Here is an 18,273-nt window from a genome sequence, read left to right as displayed (position 1 = left end):
CTCTGATCACTATATCTGAGTTATTACTGGTCCTTACTTCACGTTTGCATGAATGGTGCTTCTTATAATACTGATACACAGGCTTGAATGCTGAATCTGACCCATAGGTTTCAGATGCTTGAGGAGGTTAAGGTTTTTAGAGCTAAATATTAATTGTCTAGTCTGATTAAGTCGAAAAAAAACTTTTAACGGCAAATAATTATTATTTGGTCAAGTATGGTTTTTTAACATGATTAAAGTGTGCTGGTTCCAAAAAAATATGCTGGCCTTCATGAAAATGGCATTAAGAAGCTCAAAATGGCGATTAAAAATGGCGGACAACCAAATTTTATATTTTTTCTCAGAGTCTTTTCATTATATTTTTGACAAACAATAATGAAATGATCCAGATTAGTATTTTATCATATCTAAAGTGTGCTAAGTTTGAAAAAATTTGCTGGCCTTCCCCAAAAAGCGTAAATTAGATCAACATGGCGATTCAAAATGGCAGATACCCAGATTTTATAATTTTTTTCCTAAAAAAATTAAACTAGGGAAAACTCATGAAAAACAATATTGATTCAGTCCAGCAAAGTTATTTTTGCATATTAATTAAGGCAGGCTTATAGTCTGAAAAATATGCTTGCTATGACAAAAATGGCGCTAATTAGGTCAAAATGGCGGTCAAAATGGTCGACAGGAAATTCAATAATTCTCTTAAGTCTTAAAAATTGAGGTAACAAACAATTATAAATTGGTTCAACATAGCATTTTATCATAACAAAGATGTGCTGAGTGCAACAAAACATGTTGATTGTGATAAATAGTTAAAAATGGTGGACAGCCAGATTTCATCATTTTTCTTCTCTCAGTCTCTTTAATGGAAAAAAAATTAAATAATACAAAATCACGAATTGGTCTAGCAAACATATTTATCATAATTAGGTTGTGCCAAGTTTGATGAAATGTGTTGGTATTCATGAAAATGATGTTAATTTTGTCAATGGCAATTCAAATTGGTGTACACTAGTAGCCAAATTTCATTAATCTCTATATGGACTACTAAAGGCCTCTTAAATAGGGAAAATGTTTGAATATCATAATTTCAATACTTATGATGTAACTGACAATCAAATTTGAACACTTGTATTAATAGAAAAAAACTCCTCCAGCTTTTTATTTGGAAAAAAAAATTCTGTTTTCCCTAATTAAGCTACAGTATATAATTATGTTATTTATACAATCTTTTTTTTGAATGATAAGATTGTGATTTGAAATTTGCAAATGTCTTTACCCGGGAAGTAGGCACGTTTACAATACACATAAAGGTTCTGTAAGCTGTGGGGCAGTTGCAAGCTATCAAATCTAAGAAAGCTTTAAGTATAAGATCTTAAGGTCATTAGTTCCAGCAACAAACAACCATCACTTAATTTTTTTTATCCCATCTCGGTTGGGCATGGTAATATGGGCATGCTTATATATGCCTGTCATTACCTTGGTGAGTGTTTGTTTCATCAGCTGAACAACGTAAGGCAAATCCTAAGTTGGAACATATTCCTGGGCTTTGAGTTTAGGAAGAAAGCAAATTAAACCATGTCAGTGGGCAATGTGTCTTGGTTATCCATATAACTGAAGAACTTCTCGCACCCTTTGATTTTCTGGTCAGTTAATTCCCCTTTTCATACTTGTTTCTGTTCACTTATACTTTCGATTTTCTCAATATGCTGTAGAAATAAGAAGTCGTATCACACCATATCAGTGAATGAAATAAACCAAGTGCTAATTCGAAGTTCTATAAAAGAGGAACATTTTCCCTTCAACAACATCGACAGGGATGTTTATCGGCTTTAAAGAGGTTCATACATCCATCAGCAAACTTAGTTGTGAGGATATGTTGCATATTTACACTGGCATTGGTCTAGCATATAAAACCTCAACTTTTCCTCTGAATATGGACACGCATTGCTATATTTTCCTCAGCACATTTGGCCAAACACATATTAACAATTTTGCAATATGTTCTTTTATCTTTAACGAAGACATAGACAGCTTGATTCCTTATACAATATATAAATTGTCCGTGGTGATGTTAAAAAGAGTAAAATTCATTGGGTTGCCCAAAACATATTGCATATACTTATTACTATATATAAAGCTGGACGATATGTTGATCTCGGCTCATTTTGAATCACGAGCTTTTCCAGTGTATATGATGATATATTAGTTAGATTTATTTGCTGGAAAGGAATTAAAGGAAGAGACAGACATATACTAGAATAGTTCTTCATGCCATACACTGTTCTAAGTACATGCCCTTACCAAAATACTGACCTTCTGGCAACACATTCTAGCATTATTGCAGCAACATTCTGGCAATACATTGCAGCAATGTTGCTGCTGTAACGTTTTTAGCTCACCTGAGCTGAAAGCTCAAGTGAGCTATTCTGATCACATTTTGTCCGTCTGTCTGTCCGTCTGTAAACTTTTTGAACTTCTTCTCTAAAACCACTTAACCACATTCAACCAAATTTGGCTCAAAGCATTCTTATGGAAAGATGAATATAAATTGCAGAAATGAAAGAAAAATTTTCATTGAAAGCGGAGAAAACCTCAAAACTGTAAAAAAAAAAAAAAAAAAAAAAAAAAGGGGGGGGGGTGCATTTTAAAAAATCTTCTTCTCAAGAACTACTGAGGCAAATTCAACGTAATTTAGCATGAATAATCCTTATGGGAAGGAAAATATAAATTGGAAAAATTATGGGCTAATTCAGATCTGAGTTATTTCGAAAATAATAAGAAAGAAAAGGTGTGTGTCAAGCAATTTATAGCATCCATGAGTCTTGGTAAAATATTTAGGCATGACCGGGCCAGGGCAAAACAAAAGATTGACAGTTATTAATCTGCCAATCTCATTAAAATTTCAAGATATTTACTGACCAGTATATTTTGTATTCGCTGTACATATTGCTGCAAAATAATGCGTAATTGGAATTGACGATTGCTGATCTGCCCCGGCTTTTATTTTGCCCTGGCCTGGGTTTGCTTACCCATTTTACCAAGACTCGTATTCCATAATTCTAAAACGAGATTCTTTGTTTAAAGCAGACACTATATGATAAACGGGTCGATCTGACAATGATGAATTTGTTTGTTGTGCAACAGTTCGTGTACGAAGGGAATCTTTGAAACATGCAAAATACATTTGTGCCGATTTTGTGAAGTAAATTGAGGCTAAATATTTCAGTGCGTTGACAGTTTTCACATATGACAGTGGTGTTAGCTTGTTGTGATTTTCGTTTCGTTTTCATTTATGCTTTGCATTAACCTGGGAACTGTCGCTTGTATTTCCTTATTTTTACGTATCAAATCAAACAGAGACTTCGGTAAATCAAACAGTTTACTGTTTACCTGCGCAAATTAAGCAACATCTGATGTATTAAGATAGAACTAAAATGCAATTCATTCAGGCTATCGGTAATTCGGTATCATCTTTTGCGTAAAGGTAGAATAATGTAATATGTTTTGTTGAGATGCTCGGCATTTTCTCGAGTTTATTCAGTTTAAATAGAGTTTAATATCGCTGACGGAAATATGTAGATATATACATGTATATGATTCATTTTGAAAAATAAATTGTGTTCTCTATTTGTTATAGTGCATGTTTCTTGTGTTTACCGGTAATTGTTTACAATTTCTATTTACTTACCATATTTGAGTGTTAAGCTTCGAATTATAAGCAAGCTACAGAGATTTGCTCACATTTCTATATTTGTACACAGATCTGAGGCCATTCAATTTTTGTCCCCCGCCGCAACACGGAGCGGGGACATAGAAATGCCGGGCGTGGGTCCGTGCGTGCGTCCGTCCGTCACACTTTTTTGTAAGCGCTCTCTAATTTTGACGGATTTTCATTAAATTTATACCAAATGTTTATACCACTAATACCTTGGTAAAGTTCCTAAATCAGCCTTGGTCGATAGACTCGATACTAGTATACTGCTTGACCGGCGGGGGACCCAGGAATTCTATTCGTGTTTCAATTTTAATGCCGAATAGGAAATACCAAGTTAAAAATCTTAAGCTGAATGTAATTAACTCATGTGAACAAAATATGACTCAAACCTAGCAAAATTTTGAGCTCATCTTGCTTATAATTCTACGATTGACGCTGAAATTTTGGTTGATCATTAGAAATTCTATATGAATTAGAATATGTTAAATACACAAAAAAATTAAAGAATGATATGCTGTATATAACTACTCTCTGGGGCCCCCTCTTTATACAATGAATAATGTGAAATGTGAGTAAATAAAACCGACATCGTTAAAACAGTTTCCTTAGTTCTGACACATTTCTGTTGCGGGGATAAAAGAATTATCGCTATTCCTAAGAAAATATTACAGCGGAAAATTATCCTGGTTTGTAGCCATTTGTTATTTTTGAATAAAAATGAAAATAACGGGTGGGCCATAGTAAATTAGAGTGATGTGCCTGTCAGTACGGTAACATTGATTTTTATAGCTCTTTAACATGTCACGTGACAACATTTTTCATTCCAGTGTATTCATCAATCAAGTGTGAGTAAAGTTATAAAAGTCACGAGTTTACGCGAGGTAAACAACAGTCATTTAATTATAATGGAGAAGACAAATTAAATTGTTGAACATTTTTTAACATATGCAAAAAGGTTACAAGACAAACATTTTGCATTAAACTTGGACTTTTCAAAAATGAAAAAGACAGTTTGTTATTACACAATATTAAAGAAGTAAAAAAAATTATTTTATTAAACATAATATGCACAAAATAAGTATTGAATTAAAAATATGAAATGTATAATATTAGAGATCTGAAACTGGAATTTCAACATGCTTTTAAAGGACACCAGTTGAAATTAATAATCTTTAATTTAACACATTTTATATTTTATAAATACAATAAACACAAATATGATGAACAAATCATGATGAAACTTGACTAAAAGTACTCAGTCGATCAGTGACGAATTGTTGCTGCAGATAAACATGTATTGCAGTTTGATTGACACAACGCGCACGGACGGATATGGACAAAAGTTCACTGTTCACTGTAAGCAAAGCTCAAACCATATTAGTTTACAAGTCCTGCACGACCACTTGCTATATTATGATTGATCGAGGCATTCGTCCTAGGCATTCCAAATGTCCTTTTTTTTACAGTCTCGTGGGCATTCTGATTTCACACATAAACAATCACAAAAACAGCTAACAGAATATCACAACAATATCCACATTGGAATTCAGCACTGTTGTGTATAAGTTCCTCTCCATAATCTTAAACAAATTACATCATCATTCTTTTTTGGTTGCCAGTTCCACCATTCATTTAATCAGTAAGGTGACAGCTTTATTCATGGTTTTCTTCAGGTCTGTGTAACCAAGGGCAGACCTATTGGGAAGTTAAAAAGATTTCATATAAGCACATTGGCAACTGTTATCATATTTTAAGCAGTTTCTAAGAAAAACAACTTAATTTTTAAAGCTACAATTAAATTGCTCTACTAACTCAGAGAAGGAACATGAATGGTTATAAATACATTTCGAATTATAATTTTCTAAATTTGAAATATTTTCATACAAGTAAACATTAAAAAAAATAACGGGCGTTTGCTTGATCCGATACCTCGATCCGATACTCGATATTGTCTCTAGGTTGGTCTCATGTGCGGATCAGGGGGGGGGGGGGGGGGGTGTCATGTTTAAACTGCCATTCAATGAATAGATTTTTACTGCTAAACATACTTTTTCAAAAACGTGCTCATGCAGATGGTACAGGGGGTGTCGACACTCCATTCATTCACTCAGATTCGTCCTCAGTTCAGCTGTTGATTTTTTCACAGATAAACACTCCATTGACAGTGTATTTTTTAACCTTGTTTACAGATAAGTCCCATATTTCATTCGTTTCACCATCTCCAGTGATGGCAGACAACATGGTAGCATCGAATGTGAAAATTGGCGGCTAGCGATTTGATCAACCAATCAGCGCGCGCGTAACTTAACATTGAAACAAAAGTAAAGGTGGAAACAAACAACATACAAAAATTCTTTATTCAACATGCATTGAGCAGTTTAGATACTTAAATCTAAGTAATTTGATATTTGAACTTAATAAAAAAGAATATACTATTACAAAAGAACAGACAGGTACAATCGGTATTCACGTAAAACATGAGTGTGGGTGGGTGTTGATTCAAACAGTCTTTTATAGTGAAACATCGTCACCATGCATAAGAGTTATATGCGATTGAAGGGAATATCATTGGATTTTTTAATTGAGACTTTTGTAGAAAAAGACTTTAATCATAAAATAGTTAATAGATTTAATTTTTTCGACTTATTATTATTTTTTGGGGGAAAAAATTAAAATATACAAAAGCAATACAATTATAATTGACAGTTTTAGACTTGTGCTGAATGTGTAAGATTTTATGTCTAAATTCTCGTAAAGCTTTGGCAAGCTCAGTATTAAGTATTATCAATCAGTGAAAAAAGAAGTTTGTGGTAAACTTCTGGCAAATTTTGAGGTTTTATAATTTAAATCATATCTAAATAATTGACAATTTGGTAAACCCCTCCAGTCTCCTTAAATTAAAATGTTTATTAAATTAAATGTTAGAATAAATAAAATAATTTTTTTATTGTATTACTTGCATTAATTGTTTTCAATTAAGTATGTGGTTTAATTGATGCATGTTTGCATTCCATGATCAGAGAAGATTTGACTCGAATTATTTCGAGCTGGAATGTTGCATGTTATGATTAATGCAGAAATCAAATATGATGCCTAGCAGTATTGCCAGAATTATATATTATGTATAGATTAATTAGATCATGATTTAAATGATCAAATACATGTAGATGTTACCAGAAAATTATTTCTGGCAGTATGATACTGAGTATAGCCAGAATATTACCAGAAGTTGTTGCAGCTATAATGGCAATATTCTAGGTGCATGTTAATATAGTTTTTTACAGAAATAACTCTAATAGTATTGCCAGAATGTTGCCAGAAGTTATTGCCACTAGCGGCAACATTCCAGCAGTATTGCCACAATGTTACCAGAAGTTGTTGCAGCTAGCGGCAACATTTCACTAATCTCAAAATCTGGTTTCTGGTAACAAAAATGTGTTGCTGCAATATTGCCGCAATATTGCCGCATTGTTGCAGCAATAATTTTACTTTCAATTGGTATTTAGGGTGATTGTATCTCTGTTATCATATAAGCTTATGACATCGATGTCTTTAAAGCCTAAAAACATCAGTTTTATAGTGCAGAAATATTTTTCCTCTCTCAAACTTTGCTTTGTAAGCATTTATTGTATTTCACAAACTTGCAGGTCAAGAAATTGGTACATAATGTATAATTAAAAAACCCCAGAAAGCTTTAGGAACAAGACAATTAAATATGGAACTGTTATTTTTCTTCGTTAAAGTGTTTCAATCTAATTTTTCATGTGCATATTTGTTTAATGTAATACTTACACTTTTTTTCCCTGTAAACGCCTAAAAAGAGAATTATGAATTGTCTCTCGACCATTTTGAAACACCATTTTGACCCAAATAACGCCATTTTTGGGAGTTGATTTTAATCAACTCTCCTATGCAGTTACTCAGACGAATCGAAAGTGAAACAGTTTTTGGACCTCATCACAAATCATTGCTACTGACAAGACTTAGTTCTTGAAAATCATTGATAAATTCGATGTAATGTATACTAAAGCATTGTTTTTCAAGGAAACTAATTTCTAAATACCTTGAAAATAGTCAGATTTTAAAAGGTACGAGCAATTCAAATATTTTTGTAGTCGTATGTATTCCTACGCCAGAGTTCAATATAGTCTCGTTCAACTCTACCCTCAGCTGTCTTCGTAAATCCTTGTCGGAGATTTACAGTGTCAGCCGAGCGTTAAATGGTTGTACATCTTTCCAAAATCACAAGATGCACTTGCAGTCTCACAAGATTTTCATGAAAATCTGCCCACATACCACCCTTTGAAGCATGTACAACCAGTTGTGACTGAGGCTTAAAGAGACAGAGCGGCGCATCTTTAAAAAAAAAATGACCTGAAAAAATTTCCTGATCGGGTTCGATATTTTTGTACTACTCATGAATGTATAAACTTTCAGAAAATTACGAAGTTCTCCATTAAATAAATCTAATTATTTCATTAGAATTAATAATTACGTATAACCTATCACATAAATACATCGCAACATGTTACAGGGTCAACCTTCTATACTATTACGCATGCGTATTTACTGTAAACAAAACACATGCAGGGCTCGCGAAGGTTCTCTTGTACATGATTGTTGATAAAATATGTCTTTTCTCCTTCTCCCAGGTAATAGTTGTTCAAAGTTTTTAGAATAACCACAATTATTATTTTGTAAGCATGTATTTTGCGTGCTTATCTTAAGAGTTGACTTCAAGCTAAATTTATTTTTGTAAGTGAGGCCCCTTGAGGGGTTATATGACTCATTTATGTCTGTTCATTTTAAAATGAACCGAAATTGGAAAACCATTAATAGATTATCGACAAAGTGATCATGTGTTCCGTTTAGATAGTCCTTTTTACCTTGTATACCACGATGATCGGAGTCGGGTGAATATCTTGTAGTTTTCAGCACGTGTCAATTACTGTCAATCAAAATCCACATGGTACAAATAAACGATATAAGATTAATCCGGTTTGTACGACTCTTAAATATCCGGAAGCTCATAATTACATTAATTAGGTACGTGAAAGGGATTTTCATCTATTTCAACTGTTACAATCGACGTTATTTCTTTATATTTCCTAACGAAACAATGGGTAAATCTAAAGTTATTCACACATGTGTTTTCAGCTGTACTGTCTCTTTAAGACATCTTCATATTATAAATCTGCATTTTGAATATTTATTTTCAGCCTACACAAAACCAATTATTCAGTCTGAAGAAGAAGTCCCTGTCGATGGATCAGTAATAAGAGTGCTGATAGGATGTATTTATCCATATCCTGATGAAGTAAAGATAAGTTATGTAAAAGTAAGTTATAGAGGAAGTAAGATTACTAAGCAAAACACAAAATCGTTCATCAATTCTTTTATATTTCCCAAAAATATTTGTTGTCTGTTACAGAGCTTTTGCCAATTTAAGTTTACCAAGCATGCTACATACCATAAAACTTAGTATTATCATATGCCAATGTTTAGTCTGTTGCAAATTGGAGTTCATATTGCTTTATGGATGTTAGAAAATTTGTTTGCTCATGTATTTCATGTCTGGTGACAACCGTGCAATTAACTTTTAAAATTAGTCTTTTGATATAACCATAAAAAGTCACGTCTCTCAGCACTATAATCAAAAGAAACAAATGGTGATAAAAATGAAGTTTAAGCTCACCGAGACGAAGTCAAGATGAGCTTATGCTATACCCCCGGCATAGGCGTCGGCGTCGGGACCTGGTTAAAAATTTTGTTGCAGGTCTTGTATCTAAGTTATCACCTGTCTTATCTGCACCAAACTTGCATGGATGATGCATCTGGACCTACTTATGGACTTGAAAGACTTGGATGTTGAATCTGGGTCCTAAATTTTAAATGCTGGAGGAGGTTAAGGTTTTTGGAGCAGGTTAAAGTTTTTGTTGCAGGTGCCCTTTGATAGCAATATCTAAGTAACTGCTGCTCCAAAATTCACCAAACTTGCATGGATGGTGTGTCTTATGATACTGATGCACCAGACAGGCTTGAATGCTGAATATGAGCTAAAGGTTTCGTATGCTGGAGGAGGTTAAGGTTTTTAGAGCTGGTTAAAGTCTTTGTAGAGGTGCCCTCTGATTATTATATCTCAGCTACTACTGGTCTTAACTTCACCAAACTTGCATGGATGGTGCGTCTTATGTTACTAATGCTAAAGACAGGCTTGAATACTAAATGTGAGCCATAGGTATTGGATGCTGGAGGAGGTAAAGGTTTTTAGAGCTGTTTAAAGTTTTAGAAGCAGGTACCCTCTGATGATTATATCTTAGTTACTACTGGTTCTTACTTCATCAAACTTGCATGGATGGTGCGTCTCATGATACTGATGCATCTGACAGGCATGAATGCTGAATCTGAGCCATAGGTTTTGGATGCTGGATATTAAGCTTAACTTTTTTGGAACAGGTTACATGTTTAATAAACTCATACTTGCATAGTTGATTAAACTATAATATGAATGAATCTCAGAAGTAGCTTCAGATGCAGAGCTTGATCTCCATTATCAAGGATGCTAAAAAATATATCTTAGTTAATACTGGTCCTTAAACTTCACCAAACTTGAATGGATGGTGTGTTCTATGATACTGATGCACCTGGCATGGATGCTGAAATAGAGCCACAGGTTTTGGATGCTGGAGGAGGTTAAGGTTTTAATAGCTGGTTAAAGTTTTGAAACATGTGCCCTCTGATGATGATATATTAGTTAATACGTTCTAACTTCACCAAACTTGCATGGATGATGCGTCTAATGATACTGATGCACCTGACAGGCCTGAATGCTGAATCTGATCCAAAGGTTTCAAATGCTGGATGAGGTTTAGTTTTTTTGGAATGTTTTTTAGATGATAGCTTGCATATTTGATTTAACTATATTATAAATGAAACGCAGAGGAAGCTTCAGATGCAGAGCCTGATCTCCATTACCAAGGATGCTAAAAAATCTCCTACCTCACTCAAACCTGCTTGATAGATATATGTGTTTGTTGTTTAATGATATAATATGATTCCTATTATAAAGTATTGTAAAATATGATACACTATTGTAAAATATAATACAATAAAATACCATATGTTATATTGTAAATTATTATATTATTATATAATATTGTATCAATTTTTTTTATATTTTATGATATGATATTGTATCATGATATTGTTTTGTATAGTATTATATAAATAGTGCCTGTTTGGGAGGGTAACAGTTGAAATTGACACCCCGAGAAAACCATTGTCAACCGACGCGATACAAAATATGTATAATATGATATTGTATTATTTATTTATTATATAATCACATGATACTGTAACATATGATATTGCGATATATAATATTGTATCACATGATACGATATTGTATATTATATAATATTGTATCATAAAATATTGTATAATATGATATTGGTAAAGGTGATGCCTCGTCTCGGTGAACTTTGTAATCTGTGATTACCTATGTTTTATTCTTGAAGAGAATTAAAATTTATGAATTATTGATTTATTCTAATTAGTTTATGTGTCACATCAAACGCGCTTATATCAAATCTTGGCATTTTGTCCACAATTTTTAAGTCTCACATTTCTTTGAAAAAACCAGAAGAGATACAAGTATAGACAACTCTGGTACATGCAAAGCCAGTAGAATTATTGTGCACATAAGCAGCTGATCAGAGAATTTATACACAAACTAACATTGCTTTTATGTTGCATTATTATCTGATAAGTGTAGGATGATCATATATTGCATTAAACATTGCAATGAATACTCAGTAAATCCTGTCAGAAACTTTTATAGACAAAAGACATATTTTGCCCATATCACACATTCATTTTAACAATCAACAAATTGTTTTTTCCTGTACACATATGAATTTTCTTGATCATTAAAAAAAGTCGAGAGCATTTCAACACTTTGAGTAAATAGATATGTATACACAAATGAGCATGTTTTCCTCAAGGCCTCAGTTTACACCTTTATTGATTAAGCTCTACCCCTTCCCTGAACTTACCTGAGGTAAACTGATCAATTGAAAAGCCTTTACCTGGTACATTAAGTGCCCAAACGCATGGTTTTGGGTCTATTACTTAATATAAAATGTAACTAGATACGATCTCGTTACGAGTAGGTTTTCTGTTCAATTTTTATCGATACAATTAAAATATCAATGGAATTTCAGAATCCCCCTCAACCACTCCCTTTCAAATAATGTATACCATTGCCAATATCCTTTAAAAAGCTTAACAAAGTGTTTTGCTTTTTCACATACAGCACATAAAAGATTTAAGATTTTAGTCCTCTAAAATCCCTAATTACGTCATCAATGGGTGTGGCAATGAGTTTCGCAAACTGATATTGTTACGATCAACAACTTTGTTTCTATAATGAATTACAAAATCTTTATCGTTTTTAAGGTATATGTAAAAAACTTTACGAGTGTCTTGGCTCCTAATTAAAGGAGCCAGTCCCTTTTTCTTGAGTTCATTCAAAAAGTCTCACAAATACTAACATTTTCTGTTCTTACACGTATCTAAAATTGTTGTTCATTTTTGAGATACAAATGATTGAATATTTTAGGGGCCAGCCCTCTAGATCCTTAATGGGGACAGACATTGGTCTTTTGATTCGTGGAATCGATTAGAATCATCAATTCTGACATTTTACCTTATAAAATGTCTACCAAAATATGTCTCCTTCTCTAGATATTTTGCATTAAAGTTTAAGTACTTTGGCTCCTAAAATTCCCTTATTATGTAATAAATGTGCTTGGCAATGATTTTGCCTGATGGATATTGTTACGATCAACAACTTTGCTTTTACATGTATAATGAATTACAAAATCTTTATCGTTTTTAAGTTATTCGTTATAGAGTTAACGAGTGGCTTGGCCCCTAATTGAATGGGCCAGCCCCTTTATCATGATTTCTTTGAAAAGGTCTTAAGAATACTAACATTTTTATTCTTACACCCATCTAAAATTGTTGATCATTTTTGAGATACAAATGATTAAATATTTTAGGAGCCAGCCCTTTAGATCCTTTATGGGGACAGACATTATAGTGTTTTGATTAATTAAATTGCCTAGAATCATCAATGGAAACATTTTCTCTTCTACAATGCTAAACAAAATATGTATCCTTCTCTAGATATATTGCGTCAAAGTTTGAGTACTTTGGCCCCTAAAAATCCCTAATTACATATTAAATAGGTTTGGCATTATGATTTTACCTGATAGATATTGTTACGATCAACAACTTTGCTTCAGTAATGTATAACAAAATCTTGATCGTTATATAGTTAAAGAGTATCTTGGCTCCTAAAAAAAGGGGCCAACCCCTTTTTCTTGATTTCATTGGAAAGAACTTATTATTATCTACCACTTACGTTATATATGTCTTTACAAAATATCAACTGATAAAAAGATACAGACCAAAACGTATGAAAATTTGAATAAAAATTCGTACTCAATTTTCGTGCCTAGGCGAGCTCCAAGAAATAGTGCCACTGGCGTAAAAGAACATAATAGTGCACAACTTCAAACTATAGATTACCTATCCTGAAAATTTCATTGTAATATCTTCCATAGTTTCTGAGATCAGCTCTGCACTAAATAGGTCGTAAACATGTACAAAATCGTCGATAAATCGCTACTGGAAGTGACAACAAGAAAAATCTCAAAAATATATGAAGTTTACATCGATTCTCATCTTCTATGAAAAAATGGTCGAAATATCTCGAATAGTTTTTGAGAAATCGCGTGCACAAAATTTGTGGAAAAAAATAATAATAACTAGATACGACCTCGTTACGAGTAACGAGTAGGTCTTCCGTCCGATTTTGTTTTTGTTATTTTAAATGATACCATGAAATATTGATACAATTTCATATTTAACACCCCCCCCCCCCCAAAAAAAAATTTATTAAAATATTGGATAAAAATCCCTAATTACGTCAAACATGGGCCTGACGATGAGTTTTTTCAAACCGATAATTTAGTGTTCAACAACTTTGATTCTATAATGCATAACAAAATAGTTATCGTTTTGAAGTTATTCGTAATAGACTTTACGAGTCTCTTGGTCCCTAATTAAAGGGGCCAGCCCCTTTTTCTTGATTTTATTGGAAAGAACTTTTGATTATCTACCACTTTTGTTATATATTATTTAACAAAATGTCAACTGATAAAAAGATACCGATCAAAACGTATGACAATTTTGAATGAAAATTTGTACCCAATTTTTGTGCATAGGCGAGCTCAATGAAATGGCGTCACTGGCGTAAAACAATATAATAGTGCACAACTTCAAACTATAGACTACCTATCCTGAAAATTTGGTATTCATATCTTTAATAGTTTCTGAGATCAGCTCTGCACAAAATAGGTCGTAAAAAGATAGAAAACCCGCCGTAACTCCGTACCGGAAGTGACGATTTCAAAATTTCAAAAAACGTCTAGAATTATGACCTCTGGCAATCATCTGTGAAAAAATGGTCAAAATCGGCTGAATAGTTTTTGAGAAATCGCGTGCACAAAATTGGTGGAAAAAAATAATAATAAGAAACAGTACGAAAACAATAAGGTCTTCCGTTGGAAACGGAAGACCTTAACTAGATATGACCTCGTTTCGAGTAACGAGTAGGTCTTCCGTCCGATTTTTTTTTAAATGTTACCATGAAATATTGATACAATTTCAAAATTGACCCCCCCCCCCCCAAATTTTAAGATAATGAATAAAAATCCCTAATTATGTCAAAAATGGGTCTGACGATGACTTTTTAAAATATATATTGTAGCGATCAACAACTTTGATTCTATAATGCATAACAAAATATTTATCGTTTTGAAGTTATTCGTTATAGACTTTACGAGTCTCTTGGTCCCTAATTAAAGGGGCCAGTTTTCCAAAACACATACACGGTGTCACACCGTGTACACCGTTTTCTACCGTGTTTTTTACACGGTGGGTGTCGGGATACTTGTGACCTTTACTGTATCTTCAAACTTGCATGGATGATGCATCTAGACCTACTTATGGACTTTTAAGACTTGGATGCTGAATCTGGGCCAAGAAATTCAGATGCTGGAGGAGGTCAAGTTTTTTGGAGTAGGTGAAGGTTTTTGTTGCAGGTGCCCTTTTATAGCCATTTTGAAGTTACTGTTGGTCCTAACTTCACCAATCTTGCATGGAAGGCGCGTCTTATGATACTGATGTACCAGACAGGCTTGAATGCTGAATCTGAGCCATAAGGTTTTGGATGCTTGATGAGGTTTAGTTTATAGCTCACCTGAGCTGAAAGCTCAAGTGAGCTATTCTGATCATATTTTGTCCGTCGTCCGTCTGTCCGTCCGTCTGTAAACTTTTTTTTTTACATTTTTAACTTCTTCTCTAAAACCGCTTGGTCAATTTAAACCAAATTTGGAACAAAGCAACCTTATGGGAAGGCATTTTAAACATAAATTGCAGAAATGAAAGACCGATCTTTTTTTATTAAAGCGTACAAAACCTCGAAACTGTAGAAAAAAGGGGGGGGGGTGCATTTAAAAAAATCTTTTTCTCTAGAACTACTGAGTCAAATTCAACGTAATTTTGCAAAAATAATCCTTACGGGAAGGAAAATATAAATTGCAAAAGTTATCGGCGAATTCTGTTTCAAATTTGAGTGATTTACTGAAATAGAAATAAAGAGATAATCGCTGTCAATCAGTTTATAACTTCGGGTTCGGTATTCCATATCGAAAACGAAAGTTCATTATGTAAGACAGCCATGTTTGAATGTTGATGCATGACAAACGGGTCTAACTGACAAAGATATAAACATATTTGCATACTTGCCAACCTCCAACATGTGAAAATCTGGTCATGACCAGATTTGGAAAGTAAAAAATCTGGTCATAGCGCGTAACGACATTCACGACTTATTTATCATGCATTTCATAGGTATATACAATAGAAATATGTGTTAAAACTTATGTGTAATACTTTAGTGCAAAGAAGCATTTTAACTACATGTAACAGTTGCTGATTTTGAATTTTGTAAAGTGATCTGACACAGAAAATGGTAGGTTGTGTTCAGCTAAAAAAAAAATGCATAAAGAGTTTCTGCTACATTAACCTTGCTTTTGAACTCTGTAAATGATGGCATGAAAGTTGTAAGTGACTTGGAAGACTTTTGTGTATTTAAAAGCATTCTATATATGACTGACGACTTAGCGTTTTTGCATGTTTAGTCAGATCATTTTGGGCACAAAATCCAATATTCAAATGTGCGTTACATAGAACGCAAAAGCTTCGTTTTGTACTCGATTACTTTGTTTTACCTATGGGAATTCATTTTCCCAGATATGTTGATAGGTACAAAAATATCGTTTTCTTTTTGTTGGTTTTGATTCCGCTGGCCCCGATGAAGACCTTTTCTTATTGGAAGCCATCACATTTAATGATTTAAACCTTCGCTTAGTCAAAACAACTCACGATAATAATTACACTTAATGTGTCTGTTATAGCCATCGGCATTGTTTACGCGTTACGTAAATCCAAGCTCAGCGTGGGTTCATAACTGGAAGTCTAACGCGCAACGTAATTTACGAACCAAATCCGGAAATCGGGAGATTTTCGGGTTGTTCGACAAAAATCGGGTGAAAAGCATGACCCGCCGGGTCATAAAAAATAATCGGGTGAAGGGTTGAAAAATCGGGTGTGACCCGACGAAATCGTGCCGATTTCGTGAAGTGAATTGAGGTTAAATCTTTCAATGCGTTGACATTTTTGACTCATGACCGTGGTTTTACGTTGTTTTGAATTTTGTTTATGCTTTTTAACTTGAGGGGAAATATCGCCTGTATTTTGGAATTTTCTTTAGGCCTCCTTTCAAAGGGGAGACATATTGTTTTTGTCGACTTTCTTTTTCTTCTTATTCTTATTCTTCTTCATCCAAATTTGTCCAGGCCGTAACTTAAATACCCTTTGACATTAAGACTTCAAACTTGGAACATAGGTAGATGGTATTGAGAAGGAGTGCACGCTACCAAATGTTTTGACCTTGACCTATTTTGTTCAAGGTCAAGCTTTTCTTATAAAATATTGTCCGGACCATAACACAAGACTCCTTTAACATACAGACTTGTATCATGGATAGATGGTATCTAACCTTACCAAAATTTTTGACCTTGACCTAAAATTTTTATTTTAAGGTCATATTAGAAAAAACTTCATTGTTCAACTTCTGAATATACTTTGAAAGAAGGAGTTCAAACTTTTAACAAAGAACAATAATAATACACTTAGGTGTACTATTGAATAATATATGACCTTGACCTTGTTTTACTCAAGGTCAAATTAAGAAAAAAATAATAAAATTTTGTCTGGGTCATAACTTTAATACCCTTTCACATTAAGACTTTAAACTTGGAACATATGTAGTTTGTATTGAGAAGGAGTGCACGTCACCAAAGGTTTGACCTTGACTCTATTTGTTTTTCGAGGTCAAGCTTTTCATAAAAAATATTGTCTGGACCATAACAGAAGACTCCTTTAACATACAGACTTTTAACTTGTATCATAGATAGATGGTATATAACCTAGTTTAACCTTACCAAAATTTTTGACCTTGACCTAAAAATTTTATTTCGAGGTCAAATTAGAAAAATCTTCATTGTTCAACTTCTGAATATACTTTGAAAGAAGGAGTTCAAACTTTAAACAAAGAACAATAATAATACACTTAGGTGTACTATTGAATAATATTTGACCTTGACCTTATTTTACTCCAGATTAAATTAATAGAAAAAATAATAAAATTTTATCTGGGTCATAACTTTAATACCCTTTGACATTAAGACTTCAAACTTGGAACATATGTAGATAGTATTAAGAAGGAGTGCACGCTACCAAAAGTTTTGACCTTGACCTATTTTGTTTTTTCAAGGTCAAGCTTTTCATAAAAATATTGTCTGGACCATAACACAAGACTCCTTTAACATACAGACTTTTAACTTGTATCATAGATAGATGGTATATAACCTAGTTTAACCTTACCAATATTTTTGACATTGACCTAGAATTTTTATTTCCAGGTCATATTAGAAAAAACTTCATTGTTCAACTTCTGAATATACTTTGAAAGAAGGACTTCAAACTTTAAACAAAGAACAATAATAATACACTTAGGTGAACTATTGAATAATATTTGACCTTGACCTTGTTTTACTCCAGATCAAATTAATAGAAAAAAATAATAAAATTTTATCTGGATTATAACTTTAATACCCTTTGACATTAAGACTTCAAACTTGGAACATAGGTAGATAGTATTAAGAAGGAGTGCACGCTACCAAATGTTTTGACCTTGACCTATTTTGTTTTTTTCAAGGTCAAGCTTTTCATAAAAATATTGTCTGGACCATAACACAAGACTCCTTTAACATACAGACTTTTAACTTGTATCATAGATAGATGGTATATAACCTAGTTTAACCTTACCAATATTTTTGACATTGACCTAGAATTTTTATTTCCAG

At 33.2% G+C, this 18,273-nt stretch overlaps 1 protein-coding gene across 1 annotated transcript in view; it reads left to right on the top strand.

The window, feature by feature from the left end:
* LOC128169638 (uncharacterized) overlaps window positions 1-18,273 on the top strand; it is an 84,210-nt gene that overhangs the window by 33,806 nt on the left and 32,131 nt on the right. Inside the window, exon 3 of the mRNA XM_052835750.1 lies at window positions 8,932-9,050. Coding sequence (XP_052691710.1) covers window positions 8,932-9,050 — 119 coding nt within the window. The remainder of the gene's footprint in view (window positions 1-8,931; window positions 9,051-18,273) is intronic.

This window comes from Crassostrea angulata, unplaced genomic scaffold (assembly GCF_025612915.1).
Source record: "Crassostrea angulata isolate pt1a10 unplaced genomic scaffold, ASM2561291v2 HiC_scaffold_164, whole genome shotgun sequence".
Classification (NCBI taxonomy): Eukaryota; Metazoa; Mollusca; class Bivalvia; order Ostreida; family Ostreidae; genus Magallana; species Magallana angulata.
This window is presented reverse-complemented; position numbering and strand designations above follow the sequence as displayed.